The 20,919-nt window shown below is 40.3% G+C and overlaps 1 protein-coding gene and 1 long non-coding RNA gene across 2 annotated transcripts; one reads left to right on the forward strand and one right to left on the reverse strand.

Annotated features, from left to right (window-relative positions):
• Positions 1-795: 795 nt before the first annotated feature.
• SERPINA10 (serpin family A member 10) lies at positions 796-19,948 on the forward strand. The gene is made up of 5 exons (XM_006133681.4): positions 796-932; positions 7,536-8,251; positions 12,203-12,476; positions 16,099-16,246; positions 19,363-19,948. Exons 2-5 carry the CDS (start codon positions 7,561-7,563, stop codon positions 19,552-19,554), a joined length of 1,305 nt encoding a protein of 434 aa, XP_006133743.1. The 5' UTR covers positions 796-932; positions 7,536-7,560; the 3' UTR covers positions 19,555-19,948.
• On the reverse strand, positions 16,274-19,430 carry LOC142829084 (uncharacterized). The gene is made up of 2 exons (XR_012903314.1): positions 16,815-19,430; positions 16,274-16,747 (listed from the first exon to the last, which is right to left on the reverse strand). It is a non-coding gene; the product is annotated as an uncharacterized LOC142829084 (long non-coding RNA).
• Positions 19,949-20,919: the final 971 nt, after the last annotated feature.

Consider the following 20,919-nt stretch of genomic DNA (forward strand, 5'->3'; position numbering starts at 1 on the left):
CTGTCAACCCTAATGGCAGGTAATTAGAAATGTAAACAATCTTAGATCAGGCATCAAGAGTGTGGGAGCTGATGTTCCCAATTCTGGGGGGGGAGGAGCCCCGAGCCTCAGGGGCTGGAGGCTGCATCCGGCCCATGGGCCATAGGTTCTCCACCCCTGGATTAGATTATTAGAGTGTCAGTTACCTGTAGGGAACTGTTCACAATCTGAGCCCTACAGACAGGCTAAATTCCCACTGGCTTCAGTAGAAATAGGAATCCTAAAGTACAGACAGCAAAAGCTGGCTTAACAGTAAAACCAATGTTAGCTTTGTCGGGGAAAAAAGTGCTGCATAAAGACTGGGCGTGCTATTGTGTCCCCCTCCGCCACCACTGTGTCTCACTCTGCATGTACAGAGGGATATCACGGTGACATTACTTTTCTCTCTTTCTATCTCTCCCATACTGGAGGCAGAGTTCTTCTATTCAGTGCCAGGAAAGTGGTCTGAATCTGAGACCTCTCACTTTCCGGGCAGATTTCAAAAAAGCACAGAGATGGGAGTCAAGCACCTGGCATCTATTGACTCCCACTGGGAGCTGGGCCCCCAACTGCCCTACTTCACTTCCACTCTAGTCTTCAATCAGGCCAAATGCCCATTGCTGGAATAAGACCCAAAGATCAGGTCCCAGGATCTGTACACTGGAGATACTGTTGACATAATTTTATTTCTTTTAGATCAATAAAATAATTACTGGAACATGGTATTCCAGTTATAGGAAACTCATCTCTCACTGTGTACCAGTAGTTAATGTGTAACCTACACAATCAGAGCATTACACTTTGGAATACCAAATATTTGCTGGTGACCTTCATTACCGAACAGTCATAATTTTAACTTTGTTTTTTTTAAGTATAGTTGATTGAGAAAAAGTAACCGAAGAGCTGCCTTGTTGGTAAGATGAAACTGTTTAAACTGAGAATTTTAAATAGCTATGGGGGGAAGAGGAGGGTAATTATATCTGCATGTTCTTAAAAATGAAACAGTGTTTCAAGAAGAAGTAAATTTTATCTGTATATTGAAATTTTCTTTTAATTTAAAATGCTATAATGTTTTCAAAGGGAACCCTTTTCGTATGAGCAAAAAAAGCAAGAAACCTCCTCCTGTAGAAATGGTGCTACTACAAATCATCATAAAACAGAGTTTATACTATCAAGTCTCAGAGGGATAGCCGTGTTAGTCTGTATCTGCAGAAACAATGAAGAATCCCATGGCAACTTAAAGCCTAACAGATTTGTTTGAGCATAAGCTTTCATCTAGAAAAATCACTTCGTCAGATCCATGGAACTGAACTCACAGAGGTAGGGAAATGTAAGACATAGCCCTACCTCTGTAACTTCTACCCCATGCATCTGACAAAATGGTTTTTACCCATGAAAGCTTATGCCCAAGAAATAAACCTGTTAGTCTTTAAGGTGCCACCGAACTCCTCAAAGTTTTTACTAACATTTTCCTGCTTTAACTGTTAATAATTGTAATGAATTCTGTCTTTTGTTCTGCAATGTTAAAAGCAGATCTTTGGGAACCAAATACAATTAGAACTTCACATTCTGTACCTTTTCTTTTATATTTTAGATAAAAAAATACACGATGGTTTCCAAAGTTTCTTTTGCTATTTTCATATACAGTAATTCCTCATTTAACACGTGCCCACTTAACACGTTTTCGCGATAGCACGATTTTTTTTGGGAACGTTTTTTGAATTACACGACCATCCCCGGAATAACATGATTTCCCCAGCCAGTCCATCGCCGGCAGCTGCACGGGGCTTCCCCAGCCTCCCTGCAAAGTGGCGGAGGGTTCACCGCTCGCTGTGCCATTCCCTGGAGACCCCCCCCCCTCGCCAGACCCAGTGTGGGTCCTGGCAAACCCGTCACAGGGGCATACTCCCAACCCAATCCCCCTTCCCTCTCCTCCCCTTTCCTTCCCCAGAGCCAAACACCTCCCCTCCCTGCTGCCACCCAGTCTCCTTTCTCCCCCAACCTTATGTCCCGGTCCCAACAGACACCACCGCTTGAATTGCAACCCCCACCTTTTCCATTATTTTCAATGGGAAAATTGACCCCGCATAACATGTTTTCACTTAAAACAATCATTTTCTGAAACATCTACAGTGTTAAATGAGGAATTACTGTACTTTCTTTACCATTAAGAAGCTTTGTTTATCAGAAGATTATTGATGTTACCAGTAAAGCTTATATATAAATAAACTCCTCATGATTCCAAACTAGCAATACACTGTCTGTCCAACTGTGTGCCCTTTAGTTGTGCAATGTTCCCAGATCAGCAGGATTTTTGTTTTTTTGAGGTTCCGATCAGCATACATTCATCCTGTCTTCATAACGCATTTATCTTCCTCATGACATTTGCTCCTGTGCAAAGGACCTAGGATTAGATGAGGTTTAAATTGTGCAGAGGGCTTCTAAGGCTTTAAGACAGAGTGAATGTTACCTTAAGCACTTAGCTGATGTGATCACATTATTTCTATCATTTGAATTAACTATATTAACAATAAATGACAATCTGCCAATAATCAAGGACACAAATATAACTTAGATAGGGCCACGATAAGGTGGGTGCATAATTGGCTGGATAACCGTAGTCAGAGAGTTGTTGTTAACGGTTCTAAATCCTGCTGGAAAGGGATAACAAGTGGAGTTCCTCAAGGGTCTGTTTTGGGACCCGTACTGTTCAATATCTTCATCAATGATGTAGATATTGGGATAGAGAGTACGCTTATTAAGTTTGCAGATGATACCAAACTGGGTGGAGTTGCAACTTCTTTGGAGGATAGGGACATAATTCAAAATGACCTTAGCAAGTTAGAGAAATGGTCAGAGGTAAACAGGCTGAGGTTTAAGAAAGAAAAATGCAAAGTGTTCCACTTAGGAAGGAACAATCAGTTCCATACATTCAAGATGGGAAGCGACTGTCTAGGAAGGAGCATGGCGGAAAGGGATCTAGGGGTCATAGTGGACCACAAGTTGAATATGAGTCAACAGTGTGCTGCTGTTGCAAAAAAAGCAAATATGATTCTAGGTTGTATCAACAGGTGTGTTGTAAGCAAAACTCGTGAAGTCATTCTGCCGCTCTACTCTGCACTAGTTAGGCCTCAGCTGGAGTACTGTGTCCAGTTCTGGGCGCCACATTTCAAGAAAGATGTGGAGAAATTGGAAAGGGTACAGAGAAGAGCGACAAGAATGATTAAAGGTTTAGAGAACATGACCTATGAAGCCAGGCTTCATGAACTGGGCTTGTTTAGTTTGGAAAAAAGAAGATTAAGGGGGGACATGATAGCGGTTTTCAAATATCTAAAAGGGTGTCAGAAGGAGGAAGGAGAAAATTTGTTCCTTTTGGTTACTGAGGACAGGACAAGGAGTAATGGGCTTAAAGTGCAGCAGGGGAGGTTTAGATTGGACATTAGGGAAAAATTCCTAACTGTCAGGGTGGTCAAATATTGGAATAAATTGCCAAGGGAGGTGGTGGAATCTCCCTCTCTGGAGATATTTAAGAACAGGTTAGAATCATAGAATCATAGAATAATAGGACTGGAAGGGACCTCGAGAGGTCATCGAGTCCAGCCCCCCCGCCCTCAAGGCAGGACCAAGCTCCGTCTACACCATCCCTGAGAGATGTCTATCTAACCTGTTAGATAGACATCTCTCAGGGATGGTGTAGACGGAGCTTGGTCCTGCCTTGAGGGCGGAGGGCTGGACTCGATGACCTCTCGAGGTCCCTTCCAGTCCTATTATTCTATGATTCTATGAAAAGCAAAATCTGAGCCCAAACACTATGTATGAGTCACAGATGTAATACATGTTTAGTTTAAAGGTGAAGCTAAAATGTGTGCTCTATAGCCTTGTCTACTGAGAGCACTGTTCGTAGCCATCTCCATTCCAGGACTATGGTTCCTGCTCCTTGGACAAATATATAGGATACGTGCTGTGAAGCTAGCTTATTCAACACAGCAGGGATGGGGAGAGTCGGAATGCAGCTCCCTGTTGGCAATTGCATTGATGAGTTTTGAGAGATACCTGAGGAACAAGGTAGTTGTTGCAGTGCTTGTATGGGAAGAAAGGGAAAATGTGAGTGTCAGACCCATTTATACTCCACTACCACTGAGTTCACTCTTGAGGTCAGCTCTTGCAAATAGTTCCAACTGTTGGGATGCTCCAGAGGGAAAGAAGCAATCTTCAAGACAGTCCAATCTAACCTATGAGAGGAGCTTCCTGTTTTCTATATTTGGGATTCTAGTCATATTTTAAAAGGATAAAATGACAGGAGCTTTCATGACTCACATCTAGTACTTTAATCTATGTATGATGGGCATGGAGAACTCCACTGGGTGTGCAGATATAATTAAATAAATACTAAAACTTGTGAAAGTGCTTTAAAGTTGCTTGTTTTAATATTTCCCACATTTACATGTGATTAGGAAGATGCATCACATTCAACAATTTCATTGTCTCCCGATTCATTTATTATAGCCCGTCTGGGATACCATCTTGTACAAGATCTAATCCACTGTTTCAACAGAGAATTGATTGCCTGACTGCCAAGTGTGTGCTGTTACTTTGTGCCCAAATGTTTCACTGCTCACATGAAGAAAAACAACAAATGATCTGGTAGCACTTTATAGACTAACAAAACATGTAGATGGTATCATGAGCTTTTGTGGGCACAGCCCTCATGAAATTACCTCTTCAGGGCATGAGACCACACCCAAGTAAACATCTTGATGTAGCAATCACAAGGGCTTACTCAACTCAGAATTTATGGCACTCAGATAATACCAGATATTTTATATTGAAACATAAAAATGTAGAGCTGAAAGAGACATCAAGAAAGCCCCTTGTCTATCACATATTGCCTTGTCCATATGGCAAATATCAAGCTAAACAATTACCATGCTCCAATGTTACAGGACAGATAGCCCTTAACCATCAAACATCTATCCAGACTGTTCTCTCTATCTAGTTAACTAATAAATCTACTATTTTAATAATGGCCCATTTAACAGAATCAATCTTTTCACACCTCTTCTCCATTTTTATAACCACTCCCATATAAAGAACAGCGGTGCAAAAGGAAGTTTCAGATGGCACCAGATCATTTGTCTTTCTAGCCACTTAGTACATTTCTTAATTGTGGGAGAGGGTGGAAGGAATTTCAAAATACTACATTAAAGTGAAATTCTATCCTGTATTGTATGGAAAAGAATTCACACACTGCTTTTAAATATACTGTTTATTTTGTATGTACAGTATCTTGGATTTAAATGCTCCAATGGCAATTACACATATAAATGTAGAAATCACATAGAGGTGTAACTTTTCCAAACAACTTTCATTTTCACATGCAAATTTTGGATTTTGCATGAGCAAATTTGAACATTAAATTGGAGCCTTTTTGAAAATTTCACTTTCTCATTACATGGCTTTACAGACCATGCTTCTACATATATGTTTCTGAGAAATCATTCTTTGCGTCCACACAAAGTATAAACTTCTCACCCACAGTCCATTCACAAGTCTGCTTCAGCATTCACCAGTTCTTACAAAACAATATTTAATAAGTCAAGTGCAAAAGAATCAGAGGTAACACAACACATGGGCTGGATACCAGTCTGGGTGAAAGAATAAATAATCCTTATCAGTTGAATGAAAAGTAAAACAGAATGATGAATTGCCTTACCTGTTTGCAGAGGTACTGGATTCTCAGTCCAGGGCCTCACAACTTCAGCACAGCTCAGTAGACACAAGCAGTAACATGGAAATTAAGATAGTGCAGTCTTGTTTGCAAGGCTAGAAGAAAGTACTATGTTCACCCTTCCCTATTCAACAGGATCTCCAGCAGACGATACTATGTCTAAGTCATGCTTCTGAGCAGTCCAGTTACTGTAAGGTCCGCCACTGTACACTCCTTCATCTTTGTAGGACATGTTCATTGATTTGCTTCTGCACAAATTCATGAGCATAAGATTAACTGTGTTCTGCTACGAGGAAGCTGCCTTTAAAAGTGGCCCATATCTGAAGTTCACAAGCTGCCTATTCACATATTAAAAAACTAAAGACATCGCTCTTGCCAAGAAAGCATTTGAATCCCTGCTGTTCACCAACACAGGAGTTCAATATTCAGATTGACTATTCAAGTAGGGAGCAGGCATTATTACAGACATCATGAGAGTCTGGAGTACCTGCCATTTCTGCCCCCTCCCCCCCCCCCCCCCCCCCCCCGGTTTCCTTAGGGCAGAGCCATTTCAAAACACAATCAACACTCACAATTGGAAACCGTACACTTACTTAGCAAAATAGCAGGCATTGGTTCCAGGTAACAATAAGTCTTCTTTTATCCTCCAAATGGGTGTAGAGGTGTGTGTCTAGAAGGGTCATTGATATTTGATTCCTTCTTGTGCTATTACCATCCTGTTTCTAAAACAAAAGATTTCATTTTCACAAACATACAAAGCTAAATTAAAAAGTAAAAGAGGCCTGGAGTGTGATCCTTCTCCGCTTTATACTACTCTTGCACTATTATCATGCCTTTGATTTCAGTGGAGTTACTCTTGATTTACAGCAGTATAAACAATCAGAAGAAAATCAGGCCCACTACCTCTTTTTTCCCCAAAAAATTATTATCCATGTTTTGCTTTTTTCCTACCTGTAAGTTTCTATGTAATTGGGGGCAGGGGGGAGGGGATACTTGCATGTCATTCAAGCTCATTTTCCCTAGAAAAGAAAGTGTAAGTTATTCAGCAAAACCTCTAGCAATTTTCAAATGATTCTCTAGCATTTTGAAATGTAGAATTCTTCCAATCACTTTTTTTTATAAAATATGGTCAACTCTCAGAGTTTCTCATTTATGGGACTCAGAACTAGTAGAGATAGTTGAACTTTTTTTAGTATACAGTGTGCAGAAAGTCAACATTGGTACTTTTAACCATACTGCATATTATACATACTAGCCCTTTAATTGTCAAGAAGCCTCTCTCTCGTTCTCTCCATTTGTATTTCTCACATTAAAAATAGGTAGCTCTCATTGATCTGAATGGAGATGAATGTGCTAAGCACTTTTGAAAATCAGATCCTTGATCTCAAATTTGTGCCTCATCTGAAAATTTGAACCTCTTCTTTTAAGAAAAGTTTCTATTTAACATAGGAAGAGTGAGGGACTTTCATCATGAACTGTTGGGAGCATCTGAAGTGAGTTCCTTGCTAAAGATTATGATGTCTCTTTTGCACCCATTTTGAAAGGATAGAGATTTCTCTCTTCCATTATTTTCAGTTTGCCTTTTGATTTGTGATTTGGCCATTCATGTTTTACACTGTTGGTTTGTAAGTTGATGGGGCTGGTGAAATTTAGATGGTGGAAGGAGCCATTTGGTTCCATTTCATTGCCTCTTTATTTGGAAGCCCAGAATCAAAGTATTGTCAAGTTAAAAAGAGAAAAGAAAAACTGTTGTTGACTTTGTTGCTTCTTTTCTCTTTTTTTTTATTAGAAAAACCTCACTGCTGGACTCCAAAATGAAAGCAGGAATTTGCCTTCTTCTCTTATGTGAACTGTGCATTGAATTAAGTATGTCTCTTGGAAATCAAAAGAAACACAAAGAAGAGTATTTCTCGCAGAATAATAAGAATCCGTATGGCACTATTGAGCATAGAAGCACCGCAGAGCCATTTGAAGAACAAGCCCCTCTAGAATTCACTCTTTACAACCTCACTGAAAAGAACATGAATTTTGGATTCAATCTCTACAGGAAAATAGCACTAAAACATGACAATAATGTGTTCTTCTCCCCACTCTCAATGTCATTTTTAATGGCTGTCTTTATGCTCGCGGCTAAAGGGGAAACCTACAGGCAAATAATTCAGGGTACAAACCTCCATCTTTTGCAGGGCAAAGAGAATTTTCATCAGTTGCCAGCTTTGTTTAAACAATTGAAAGATAACATCACCGAGAATGAAGAGCTTGTTCTGCAGCAAGGAAGTATTTCTTTTGTTCAAAGGAACTTCAGACTCAAAGAGCCTTTCGTTAATCTATCCAAGCAATTCTTTGATATGGAATTCTTAAGTGTGGATTTTCACAACTCCACCCATGCAAAAAATGTCATAAATCAGAATATTAAAAAGAAGACCAAAGGAAAAATCCCAAAGCTTTTTGAGGAATTTGACCAGCATGCTAAACTGGTTCTCGTGAATTATGTTCTCTTTAAAGGTAACTATTGATTTTACACCATAAGATCATAATTTATAAAAAGCCAACTGACAAGTCTCTGATCTCAGTTATGTTAGTGTAGCTCCAGAAAAATTCCATTGGGATTGATGTTGCTAGCCTAGATTTGTAACTGAGCTCTGAATACGATGAATAACATTCGTGCATCAGGCAAACCTGTCAATATTACTGAGGTCATTGCAGACTGGATTATGTACATATGTCATATACCCATTATAACTGAGTTAATAATTCAAATATAATTATTGTAGCTAGAGGGCTTCTCCTTTAGATAAAAGGCATTTTCATCATTATGGTATTCCCCTGTTGTCCCCCATTAGCTGTCATTTTTAATAAAAAAAATTAAAATCGTAAATGATTTTAGTGGTAGTGAAAAGTTCCTCGAATACTGCCAACCTCCATACTCAGAACAGCTAGTAAACAGACAAAAGAAGTGAAAAGATTCTCTCTGCACCTTATTGACCTCTTTTAACCCTCTTCTAAAGGCTCCATCTTGAGGAAAGAAAAGGTTGTTCTATTTCCCTTGAATCTCTGGACTCCCGGCCATTAAAAAAACGTTATTTATAGAATCATAATAATAGAATACTGGACCTGGAAGGGACCTCGAGAGATCATCAAGTCTAGTCCCCAACCCTCATGACAGGACCAAGCACTGTCTAGATCATCCCTGATAGATGTCTATCCAACTTGCTCGTGAATGTCTCTACTGATGGAGATTCTACACCTCCCTAGGCAATTTATTCCAGTGTTTAACCACCCTGACAGTTAGGACGTCCTTCCTAATGTCCAACCTAAATCTCCCTTAATACAATTTAAGCCCATTGCTTCTTGTCCTTTCTTCAGAGGCCAAGGAGAACAATTTTTTCCCTCCTCATTTTAATCCCTTTTATTTTAGATACTTGAAAACTGCTATCACAGCCTCTCTCAGTCTTCTCTTTTCTAAACTACACAAGCCCAATTCTTTCAGTCTTCCCTCATAGCTCATGTTTTCTTCACCTGTAATCATTTTTGCTGCTCTTCTCTGGACCTTCTCCAATTTCTTCAAATCTTCCTTGAAATGTGGTGCCCAGAACTGGACACAATACTCCAATTGAGGCTTAATTGGTGCAGAGTAGAGCAGAAGAATGACTTCTCGTGTCTTGCTCACAACACTCCTGTTAATGCAACCCAGAATCATGTTTGCTTTTTTTGCAACAGTGTCACATTGTTGATTCATGTTTAGCTTGTGGTCTACTATGACCCCTAGATCCCATCTGCAGTACTCTTTCCTAGACAGTCGCTTCCCATTCTGTATGTGTGAAACTGATTGTTCCCTCTTAAGTGGAGTACTTTGCATTTGTCCTTATTAAACTTCATCCTATTTACCTCAGACCATTTCTCTAGTTTGTCTAGATCATTTTGAATTATGACCCTGTCCTCCAAAGCACTTGCAAAGCAAATTATTAAAGTGCCCATGGTAACAGTAACTGTAATATGGGCCTATGTACTCTAGATACTGGGTTGAGGGCACCAATTCATTTCTTATAGAGCACATTGGTGAAGGCAATCCAGAGTCTCCCCATTTCATACCAGAGTTTTTTTTATCAGGGCAAAGAACCACTGCTAATCCACAAGACCAAAGGATCTTTCATGTATTGATCTGGAGCAACAGAAAGAAGTTATCAGAATCTGAAATATTCTTAGCTTAGCAAGGGAGATACAAGCAAGCTAGGAAAAATAATCACAGCATACCAAAGTTTATTTGCTAAGTTAGGGTCATGAATAAGCCCCCATAAGGCTGCTGAAAAGTAGATTCTGCAGAGACTTCCTATCTCAATGTGAAGGAGGCCATTTGCTTGTCACATAACAAAACTCCCTGATTACACATCAAATTTTCTATTCCAGGACAGGAGTCTGACTCTTTTCTTTCAGTTTCACTTAGCCAGTGGAGAATAGCCTGGGTCTAAAGGACCTAGCTGGAGTATCCCCTGAGCAACCAGTGATTTTTCAGGCTACCTTCAGGTCCCTGAATTCATCAGTCTTCTTAGGGATGAAACTCATATGGAAGTGTTATGATGGGGAGGACTCTGCAGGTCACAGGTATGCAAAGATATCAGATGATAAACTTTAGTCACTTGCAAACCTGGATCAGCTCTGAAGCAATAACCCCAATCTCTCCAGAATGCCACGGCATGCCAAAATATCACATCCCTCATTAAAATGTTGCAACCTGAAGAGTACATTTTATTGTGGCATTTTCCCCAGTAATGCCCCCCCCCCAGGTCCTTTGAATGAGTGGAGAAGAGCAGGGTATACATTAAAAGTGTCTAATGCAAGAGTAACAACACTGGGAGATTCTGTTTTGGGAAAAGATGTTTAGAAGACAACCTGACTATAGAATTTAATCCAGCTCAGGGCAAATGTAAAATAAAATAACTTCTATCTGAGATTATTGACTTGACATGAAAGATAGGACTGGTTACCATTCTTACATTCATTTAGAACATAGATTCCCAAACTGGGGGGCACGAAGAAATTCCAGGGGGGCACGAGGTGACCCAGCTCCCCCCCCCCCCATCAAGTTTTGCTGCCCTGCTCAGTTCCTTTTTTTTTCCTCAAGAAGTTTTTTTTTGGTGTGTGGGGGGGAGGGTTTTTCAAAAATCAGAAAGGGGGGCATGATGCTGAAAAGTTTGGGAACCACTGATTTAGAAGGAATCTACGATTGCATTACCTGGGCTCCCATTACACAATTCAGTAGGCTATTTCCCCTCTCCAATAGGGAGCATACATGGCATGTTCCCTCACCCCCAGCACTTTTACACACACACACACACACACACACACACACACACACACACACACACACACACAGAGAGAGAGAGAGAGCTACTGTTACTAAAAGGAATGTAATGAAGAGAAAGCCTGAAAAAAGTGCTATGATTAACACCAGACTCCAAAAATGGCAACGTCAGGCTTTGACTGTTTTTTAGCACTAGCAAATTCTAGGATGTATGCCCATGAGGGAGGATAGTTTGTCAGAAGTTCCTGTGAGTGCACGCAGATTTGTTGGCAAAGATCAAGTCTGAGAACAGGATCCTGGACAATTTTGGCTTTGGCAGATAGCAACCAGCATCGTGAATTAAACTCAAAGTAAATTAACCAGTGCAGAGAATGGCATATAGGAGCAATACTATTTACAGTAGCCAACACTTCCACCTAGCCAACATGTTTAATCCCAAATGGTGTAGTAGTCTAGTTTTGAGGTGACAAAAGCATGGCCAATTATGACCAGCTCTGCATTTTGAAAAGAAAAGATCTTGTCAAGTGTAAAGGTGACAGAAAGTGGTTTTGGCCATCACTGTTATCTAGGAAACCATGTCTAGAGATGGATCCAAATAAGTCTCAGATTGACAACCTCTAAAATATCAGCCTGCTGATGCCTTTGTTGCATCTGCCAATTCCCCATCAACAAGCAACCACCTTTTATCAACATTGTCTCTCCTGTATTATTTTGACTAACCCCAACCCAGTTGGATTCCATCCAGATCCCTTTCTCTGCCAGAAATTGAGATAGGAAATAAATGGCTGTCTAGAGTTGGTAGAAAGGAAATGCAGGACCTAGGTATCATCAAATATAGGGGCTCAGTCCATAGTACTCCAAGGGAGGGAACCCATCATTGGCGCTTCATGAATGGGACAATGCGGAAAATATTTATTGATCATGTTCTTTCCCTTCCATCCCTCTTGAGCCTAGATCTGTTTCTGTGGTTTTGCCTTCCTGTGTTGTAAAAAGCTTTGACGTACGTATACTAAAGATATCATAGTAGGTAACAAGGGCCCAAAATCCAACATTACCATATAGCAACAGATACAATTGGATTTTTTTAGGGACATCAGTATTGTTACCATGAACAAGTGTGAGTGTGAATAATTATTCTTTCTTTCTTTTCTAAGGCAAATGGCTGCATCCATTCAATGCTAGATTCACAGAACTGGAGACTTTCCATATAGACAAGTTTAGGAACGTACAGGTGCCCATGATGTTTAAGTCAGACAAGGTTGCCTCAACTTTGGATAAGAACTTAGGATGCATTGTGCTAAAACTTCCCTTTAGCGGGAGTGCACACATGCTTGTTGCCATGCCGGAAAAGGAGGGAGATTACGGTTCACTTGAAGATCACATAACAGCAGAGCTTATGGAATCGTGGCTTAGAAACATGGAGACCAGGTACAGCTTTGCACTTACATTTTAACATTTCATATTTATTGAGGTAAAAGAAACGAGATTGTCTGTTTTTCCCAACCCATTTACGTGCTGGCATATCTGTGGAGTGACATTCTCATGGAAGTGACTTCTTTCCAAATCACCCTTAACAGAACCTCTGCAAGCAAGAGTGGTGCAGAGCTCTCACATGAACCCTCCATTTAAGGCTCTGATTCATCTCCTGTAGCCCACTAAAAATGTACATCTCACAGAGCACAGTCCAGTCTTTCCAAGCCCAAACATCAGGCACTAATTGTGGTCTTCAATTTTGCACTTGTAGCCAAAGCAGCATGACTAACTGGCACGTGCAACTTACTTATGAAGAGACTTCCTACTTGGGCAATAAGGCATAAATACAAAATATGTAATAGGTTGAACTATAAAAATGGAAAATAATTTAATCTCTTCATAACAATGCAATTCAGTAGATGATAGTCTTTCTCCACTTCAGTATTGAATTAATCAATGCCCTATTCTAAGATGGGGATACTGGGCTGCTATTTTGGGTGCTGAAGGAAACTAGAAGTTCTGACCCCTTGTGGATCTGACATTTTTCATAAGAGGAAAAGCATTAGCTTCACTGTCTATAACAAGTTGTTAGGCAAGGATTTACCTATCTTAATTCTCCTACATTTCAACTAGTCTTTACTGACTGCCCTAAACTGTTGAGTGGCATTTTGTGCCCTGCTACATTCAATCCCAGAGCTGGTTCAATTTCAGTAGTAGTTGAAGTGACTGTTACATATCTCTTGTCTGCCACATAAAAGGGAGAGACAAGGTGGGTAAGGTAATAACTTTTATTGGACTAACTCCTGTTAGTCCAATAAAAGGTGAGAGAGATGAGCCTTTGAGAACTGCCACGTTCAATGTTCTGGGGTTTGAATTAGTGGGTCTAGTAAAGACCCACTAAATCGAACTCAGAGTGTGCTCCCATTGTCACCGGTACTCCTGCTCCTCATGAGGAGTAGGGAAAGCATCTGGGAGCATTTGCTTACGTTGACCTCCCACTGTGTGGATGGTGTGGAAATGCAATTTAAGATCTATCAAGTTGCGTAGATTGTAGACTAGGCCACAGAACTTTTTGTCAGGTATCAAACACTTGAAGCAGATCTGAGCAAACTATGGCTCACAGTCTGGATTTGGCCTGCCAAGCCATCAGATCTGGTTTACAAGAGCCTCAGTTGGCTCCCCGCCTGCCCCGCCCCGCCCCGCTCAGAACTCAGAAAAGCCAGCTGCAGGGCCATGTGAGCATCTCTGAATGCTGAGAGCTCAGGGAATGGGGCGAGAGACTTCTCACGCTGCTCCAAACCCATTGGACGGTTTGCAGCCAAAAGCACCTGTCTGTTTGCAGGACAGGCAGCATGTAAAGTATACCTCCCCCTTATTTCTTGGGCTCACAGAATTAACAGCAGCAAACATAGTCCCCGCAGCTACTCTGAGCATGTACAAGGGCCTGGAAAGCAGGGACTCTGGCTAAGGAACCTGATGGACTGTTGATTGGGAGTCACCCAAGTGAGGTCTTCCAGACACAGCCTGCCTCTGGCACTACAACCTCTCCCTGCCCACAAATCCCTGCCCACCTCCTGTACCCTTACCCCATGTAACACAAACCTTCTGCATCCCTGCTCCAGCACCCATACACCTAATCAGACATTGCACCCCCTCCTACGGTCACAATCCACTCCCGACCTTCCATCTCAATCTGCTGGTCACAACCCAAATCCCTGGACCCCCTCCTGCACTCTGGCCCCAGATTACAACCCCCTCCCAGACCCTGCACTCCCTGCTCCTACACCACTTCCCCAGGACAGAATCCTCTCCTGCACCCTTACTCCTCCCAGACCCTGCACCCCAATACCCTGTCCCAGGTGACAATCTATACCCCTGCACCCGTACTCCAGGTCACATTCCCCTCCCAGATGCTGCACTCCCTCCTGCACCCCAGTCTGATGCCCCAGGTCACAATCCCCTCCTTCACCCAAACTCCCTCCCAGATCCCACAACCCAATCCCTTACTCTAAGCTCCCTTCTGCTCCCATCTTCCATCCCAAGATCTCCCACCCGAACCTCCTCCATTAATACCATGGAAGAGTGCAGCCCTTGAGCACTTATTAAATTCTTGGAGTGCCTCCCATCAAAAATTATTGTCCACTCCTGACTTGGAGGCAAACAAAGGATTCAAACTGAACATCACCCTCTCCTCCACTGAAAAGGTCTGTTTGAGTCCCATGTTCCCATCCAAGTGCTTGAGATCAGAAGAAGAGCTCTGTGTAGCTCAAAAGCTCATCTCTCCCTCCAGCAGAGGTTGATCTGAGAAAAGATATTATTTTGATCACCTTGTATCTCTCGTATCCTGGGGGTGATAGAAATGTAGCCGTGTTAGTCTGGTGTAGCTGAAACAAAATACAGAACTATGTAGCACTTTAAAGACTAACAAGATGGTTTATTAGATGATGAGCTTTCGTGGGCCAGACCCACTTCCTCAGATCAAATAGTGGAAGAAAATAGTCACAGCCATATATACCAAAGGATACAATTTAAAAAAATGAACACATATGAAAAGGACAAATCACATTTCAGAACAGAAGGGGGATACGGGGGGGGGGGAGAGGAAAGGAAGGCGAATGCCTGTGAGTTAATGATATTAGAGGTGGGAAGGGTAGATGTCTGAGAGTTAATAGTATTAGAGGTGATAATTGGGGAAGCTATCTTTGTAATGGGTAAGATAGCTGGGGTCTTTGTTCAGCCCCCCGCGGAGAGTGTCAAATTTTAGCATGAATTCCAGTTCAGAGGATTCCCTTTCAAGTGCAGATTTGAATGTCTTCTGAAGTAGGATGCAGGTGAGTAGATCATTGAGACAGTGTCCTTTCTGGTTGAAATGACAAGCAACTGTTTTTTCTTTGTGATCCTGTCTAATGTCTGTTTTGTGGGCATTGATTCTTTGGCGAAGTGTCTGAGACATTTGTCCAATGTACATAGCAGACGGACACTTTCGGCACATGATAGCATAAATATAATCTACTATTAACTCACAGACATCTACCCTTCCCCACCTCTAATATCATTAACTCACAGGCATTCGCCTTCCTCCCTCCCCCCCCCCCAGTATCCCCCTTCTGTTCTGAAATGTGATTTGTCCTTTTCATATGTGTTCATTTTTTTAATTGTATCCTTTGGTATATATGGCTGTGACTATTTTCTTCCGCTACTTGATCTGAGGAAGTGGGTCTGGCCCACGAAAGCTCATCATCTAATAAACCATCTTGTTAGTCTTTGAAGTGCTACATAGTCCTGTATTTTGTTTCATCCTGGGGGTAATATTGATAACCAGCTCTGCATCATACAAGTGAGATAGTTTCACTACCTTTTACAGAGCACTTTTAGATGTTCTGATGAAAGGTGTAACAAAGTACAAAGTATTACTGAATGACCCTTCTAATAATAATGATTGAGTATTTTCCAGGATAATGAGACAAGTAAAATTCATAGAGAAAAATTAATCCTGTGAAAAGAACATTTTTTTGGTTCCAAAATTAGGACTTTGCCAGTTTTTTCACTGAATTACCAGTATATATGTTGGTTGCAGAAAAATGGACGTTATCTTTCCAAAGTTCAAATTAGACCAGAAATACCAGATGCATGAACTGCTCCGTGGTCTGGGAATTAAAAACCTTTTCACAAACAAGGCAGACCTGAGTCAACTCACAGATCAAAGATTTGTCAAAGTATCACAGGTAAGACTTACAAGGTGCTTCTTGATATTTATATTTGGTACTGTGTTAGTGTTGAGAGGGTCCAGCCAAGATGAGGAACTGGTTGTGCTAGATATTATATGAAGACTCAACGAGAAACAGTTCCCGTCTCAAAGAGCTTAAAAAGGATCACGTGACTTGCTGAAGATCTCACAGCAGAGTTAGGAACAGAACCCAGGAGTCCTGACTCCCAATCCTGTAACAGTCATATTTTGGCTTCTCTTGAACAAATCTGCAGGGGAAAGCAGTTGGAGGGGGAAGTTCAGAATTTAGCTAGGCAACATTTTATACGTGAAACATTTTCCAGCAAAAAATACAGATTTGGTGATATTAAAACTTTTAACAAATGTGTTCATAGAATCATAGAACCATAGAGCTGGACAAGACCTCAGAAGGTCATCAAGTCCAGCCCCCTGCCCTAGGCAGGACCAATCCCAACTAAATCAACCCAGCCAAGACTTTGTCAAGCCGAGACTTAAACACCTCGGCTACGTCTAGACTGCAAGCCTCTTTCGAAAGAGGCTTTTTCGAAAGATACTTTCAAAAACACCTCGGCTACGTCTAGACTGCAAGCCTCTTTCGAAAGAGGCTTTTTCGAAAGATACTTTCAAAAAAGCCTCTTTCGAAAAAGAGCATCTAGACTGCAAGCAGTTCTTTCGAAAAAGCAAGCCACTTTTTCGAAAGAAAGCACCCAGGCAGTCTGGATGCTCTCTTTCAAAAAAGCCCTGTTTGCATTCAAGAACGCCTTTTTCCGAAAGGGCACTTTCGAAAAAAGGCGTTCTTCCTCGTGAAATGAGGTTTTCCGCCGTCGAAAGAAAAGCCGCGTTCTTTTGATTTAATTTCGAAAGAACGCGGCTGCAGTCTAGACGCAGGAGAAGTTTTTTCGAAAAAAGGCTACTTTTTTCGAAAAAACCCTTGAGTCTGGACACAGCCCTCTGGGGATGGAGACTCCACTACTTCCCTAGGTAACCCATTCCAGTGCTTCACCACTCTCCTAGTGAAATAGTTTTTCCTAATATCCAGCCTGGACCTCTCCCACCACAACTTGAGACCATTGTTCCTTGTTTTGCCATCCATCACTACTGTGAACAGCCTTTCTCCAGCCTCTTTGGAACCTCCCCTCAGGAAGTTGAAGGCTGCTATCAAATCCCGCCTCACTCTTCACTTCTGCAGACTAAACAGACCCAACTCCCTCAGCCTCTCCTTATAAGTCATATGCTCCAGCCCCCTAATCATTTTGGTTGCCCTCCGCTGGACCCTCTCCAATGCATGCACATCCTTTTTGTAGTGTTAATACTGCCAAATTGTTCTAGTTCAAAAATCAGAAAAATATCAAAACATTTTGCTTAAATATAAACTCTTTTGAAAATATTCAGTTCAAAAACATTTTAGTTTCAAAATTTCCTGCAATGGTACATAAGAATCAGAATCAGATAAAAAATATTTTTTTGGATCTAAAACAAAAATGTTTTTGGCTTTGTACTTCACCAAATTTTCATTCTGAAGTTCACCCAAAAGAGTTTTTTTCATTTTTATTTTTTGGAATTGCTAGCACACTGACAAGTCCACTATTCACCCAGCTTGAATTCAGAGACTTCCTCCACCTCTTCTGTACACCTGTGCAGAGAAAAACTACAATCCAGCACCATCCAGCAGTATGACATGCCAAAGAAGATAAAACACGAACATGGCCCTAACCCATTCCATACTAATGGACCACTGTGGTTCTCATATGTTGCACCCTTTTAAAGTATTTAACCAAGTAGTTGACTCCCCAAATACAAATATGTAAAAGTATTTAAAATAGGATAGCTTGGTAAGCTGATCTTAATCAGAAAGGTTATTTATTGCATACCCCAAGAATCAAAATACAAAATATAAAATAGTGACTTTTTAGTTAATGGACTATTACACCATTTAATGTATGTAAATCAGGTTGAGAATCTGTTGCACACTTTTGCACCTGTGCCAATAACAGGAAAAACTGTTTATCCCAGAATTATTAGACTAATGATTTTTATTATAAAACAATCTAACTTTAATAGCATGTGTTAACTGATTTTAAAAGCAATGCACCAGCTGGCATTGGGCCATTGCAGCATAACTGTATGTTACTGTTGGCATGCCTACACTAGGAAATTATTTCAAAATAACTCCCAAAATAACTATTTCAAAATAGCATATTCACACCACAGGGAAGCCTTGAAATTAGTCTGAGGTATGCTCTCTTAATGTGCATGTGCTACCTTGACTTAGATCCCCCAGAAGCATAGGGCAGTAATTATTTTGAATGACTCTGAGGAGTAGTAATTTCAAAATAGCAGCAGTAGAGTGTCCATACTACCGCTATTCCAAAATAACTATTTCAAAATTAATGTTATTCCTCGTGGAAAGCAGGAGTTATTATTTCGAAATAACCAGCCTATGTCATGTTGAAATAATGGGCTTGATAGTGTGGATGCTCTGCTTGTTATTTCAAAATAAGAAAATAAACCATGGCTATGAGACATACATTAATTCAGAAGCAGATTTAGGACTTTAACACAGTCAATAGAGTTTGGTATTGGTGATGTTAACACGTTCAACCTTTATGTAACATCTCTAGAGCATGCACTAACCATGAAGCTTGCAGACACAGGCTTAGGCAGGAGCGGCTTGAGGCTATTGTAAAATAGATTCCGTGGTCTGGCCAACCTGAGCTATGAATGGATAAAGGCTACACGCGGCACGGAGTCCGCACTAGCGGACATTTAAAAATGGCGGCACCCGGCTTTATGCAAATGAAGCCCGGGAAATTCAAATCCCGGGCTTCATTTGCAACTCAGGTTGCCTACATTACCACCCTAGTTCGAACTAGGGTGGTAGCGTAGACATACCCAGAAAGACTATGGCAGCTGTGCAGTCACACTGGAGCCAGCAGGGGCTCTATGTGAGTGCAACCATCAGTTGCAAGAGCAGATCCTCACTGAGATCCTCTATTGCTTTGTCTGTATGTCAGAGGCCTGCCATATAATAGATGTTAGGAACATTGATGAATGTTCTCCACATAAGGAGTCTAATTTTTGGTGTTTATAACATTGTTCTCTTGGTGTTATCAGATTATCCAAAGAGCAGTAATTGAAGTGGATGAGAAAGGAACTGAAGCAGCAAGTGTTAGTGGGTCAGAAATTATTGCATACTCAATGCCTCCTACTGTTAAAGTCAACCGACCTTTCCTCTTTATAATTTATGAAGAAACTTTCAAAACATTACTGTTCATGGGCAGAGTGGTTAATCCTACAGAAATGTGAATGAAGACAATAGTTTTTTGTCTATATCCAATATATTCCAGGTTTTATTTTTATTTTCTTGAAACTATTAAACTGCATTAGTTAAAGCTGAAAACTAGTTAGATACAAAAACAGATTAATTTCATTTCTCAAATCAGCAGCATGTCCTACTAAATTATTTTGTTAAATCAACAAGATTATCTAGTTGAGGCAATAATTGTGACAAAACAGAGATTTGTTCAAAAACTGCATATTATTTTATATATTTCCTAAACTACTCCTTCCAACAGCCATCTAACAGTAAGATTTGGATTACTAGCTATATACTTTAAGAATCAATTAAAGTATTTTAGTCTGTGAGCTACATTAGATATTTCTGTATATGTGCAAATCCAATAAAATGTTTGAGCTAAAATATGTTAGTTTCTGTTTTATTCTGTGTTTAATCCCCCATTGTAAAGCAGATCCACCATTTTGCACATTTCATTCACAGAAAATATGGTTTCTTATATAAAAATCATCCAAGTGTAAACACAAAATTTAAAGTATATTTTAAAAATGTTGACAGTATTTACTTATGGTCCAGCAGGCTATATAATCAGCTCCAAAAGAACATCTTATATAGCTATAGTTATTAAAGATCACAAAAAGCATGAACATGAAAGTCCCAAATTCAACATTTTAATGATAGAATTCAGATATATTTTATTTAGAGATAAGCCTGAACCAAAATCTGGGATCCAAACATCCCAAAACATTTGGAAAGTTCACATCCAAGCACTGCAGCTTGGCCTACATTCTTACAATATTCTGTATTGCAATCAGAAGAATTAAGAACCTGCTCCCACTAACATCAGAGGAAATTTTGCCATTTACTTCACTATGAGCAGGGCCAAGTTTTAAGCATGGGTCTATAGGCTCTGTTCTTGAGAATTTTATTTACTTCTTATTATGGAGTCATAGCAAGCCTGTAAGATCATATCAGGGTTTTCAGTTCAGTGAATATATACATCTTATTTTCTCAGGGCACACATCTGCAATGTAATAAAAGCACATTTATATGGACTTTTTATAAACAATAAAATATTTCCAAAAGATAACATTAATAATAGCTGGGAAAGTAGACTTTTTCAGTTCTATTTTGTATCACCAAAACTGTGTCCCTGCTGAAGTACATTGCCATATTGCATTACCTAGATACCATGGTAATGTGAACATTAAAAATGTATTGATTTGAAAGTTTCCTACATACCTAAACAAATATTGCTGCCTTTCAGTAAGAGACAGAAAACTTCAGTAAAGGGGAAAAAAACTCCATTCACAGACTAGAGTCACTGAAATAGTGAACAGAAAAACCATTTAAAAATGTGTATTTCTGATGGCTAA

Source organism: Pelodiscus sinensis, chromosome 4 (genome assembly GCF_049634645.1).
Source record: "Pelodiscus sinensis isolate JC-2024 chromosome 4, ASM4963464v1, whole genome shotgun sequence".
Taxonomy (NCBI): Eukaryota; Metazoa; Chordata; order Testudines; family Trionychidae; genus Pelodiscus; species Pelodiscus sinensis.

Coding starts and splice junctions, on each gene's coding strand:
- SERPINA10 (XM_006133681.4), top strand. CDS start 7,561: ATGAAAGCAGGAATTTGCCTTCTTCTCTTATGTGAACTGTGCATTGAA. Junction 8,252..12,202: donor GAATTATGTTCTCTTTAAAG/GTAACTATTGAT, acceptor TTCTTTTCTAAG/GCAAATGGCTGCATCCATTC. Junction 12,477..16,098: donor CTTAGAAACATGGAGACCAG/GTACAGCTTTGC, acceptor TGTTGGTTGCAG/AAAAATGGACGTTATCTTTC.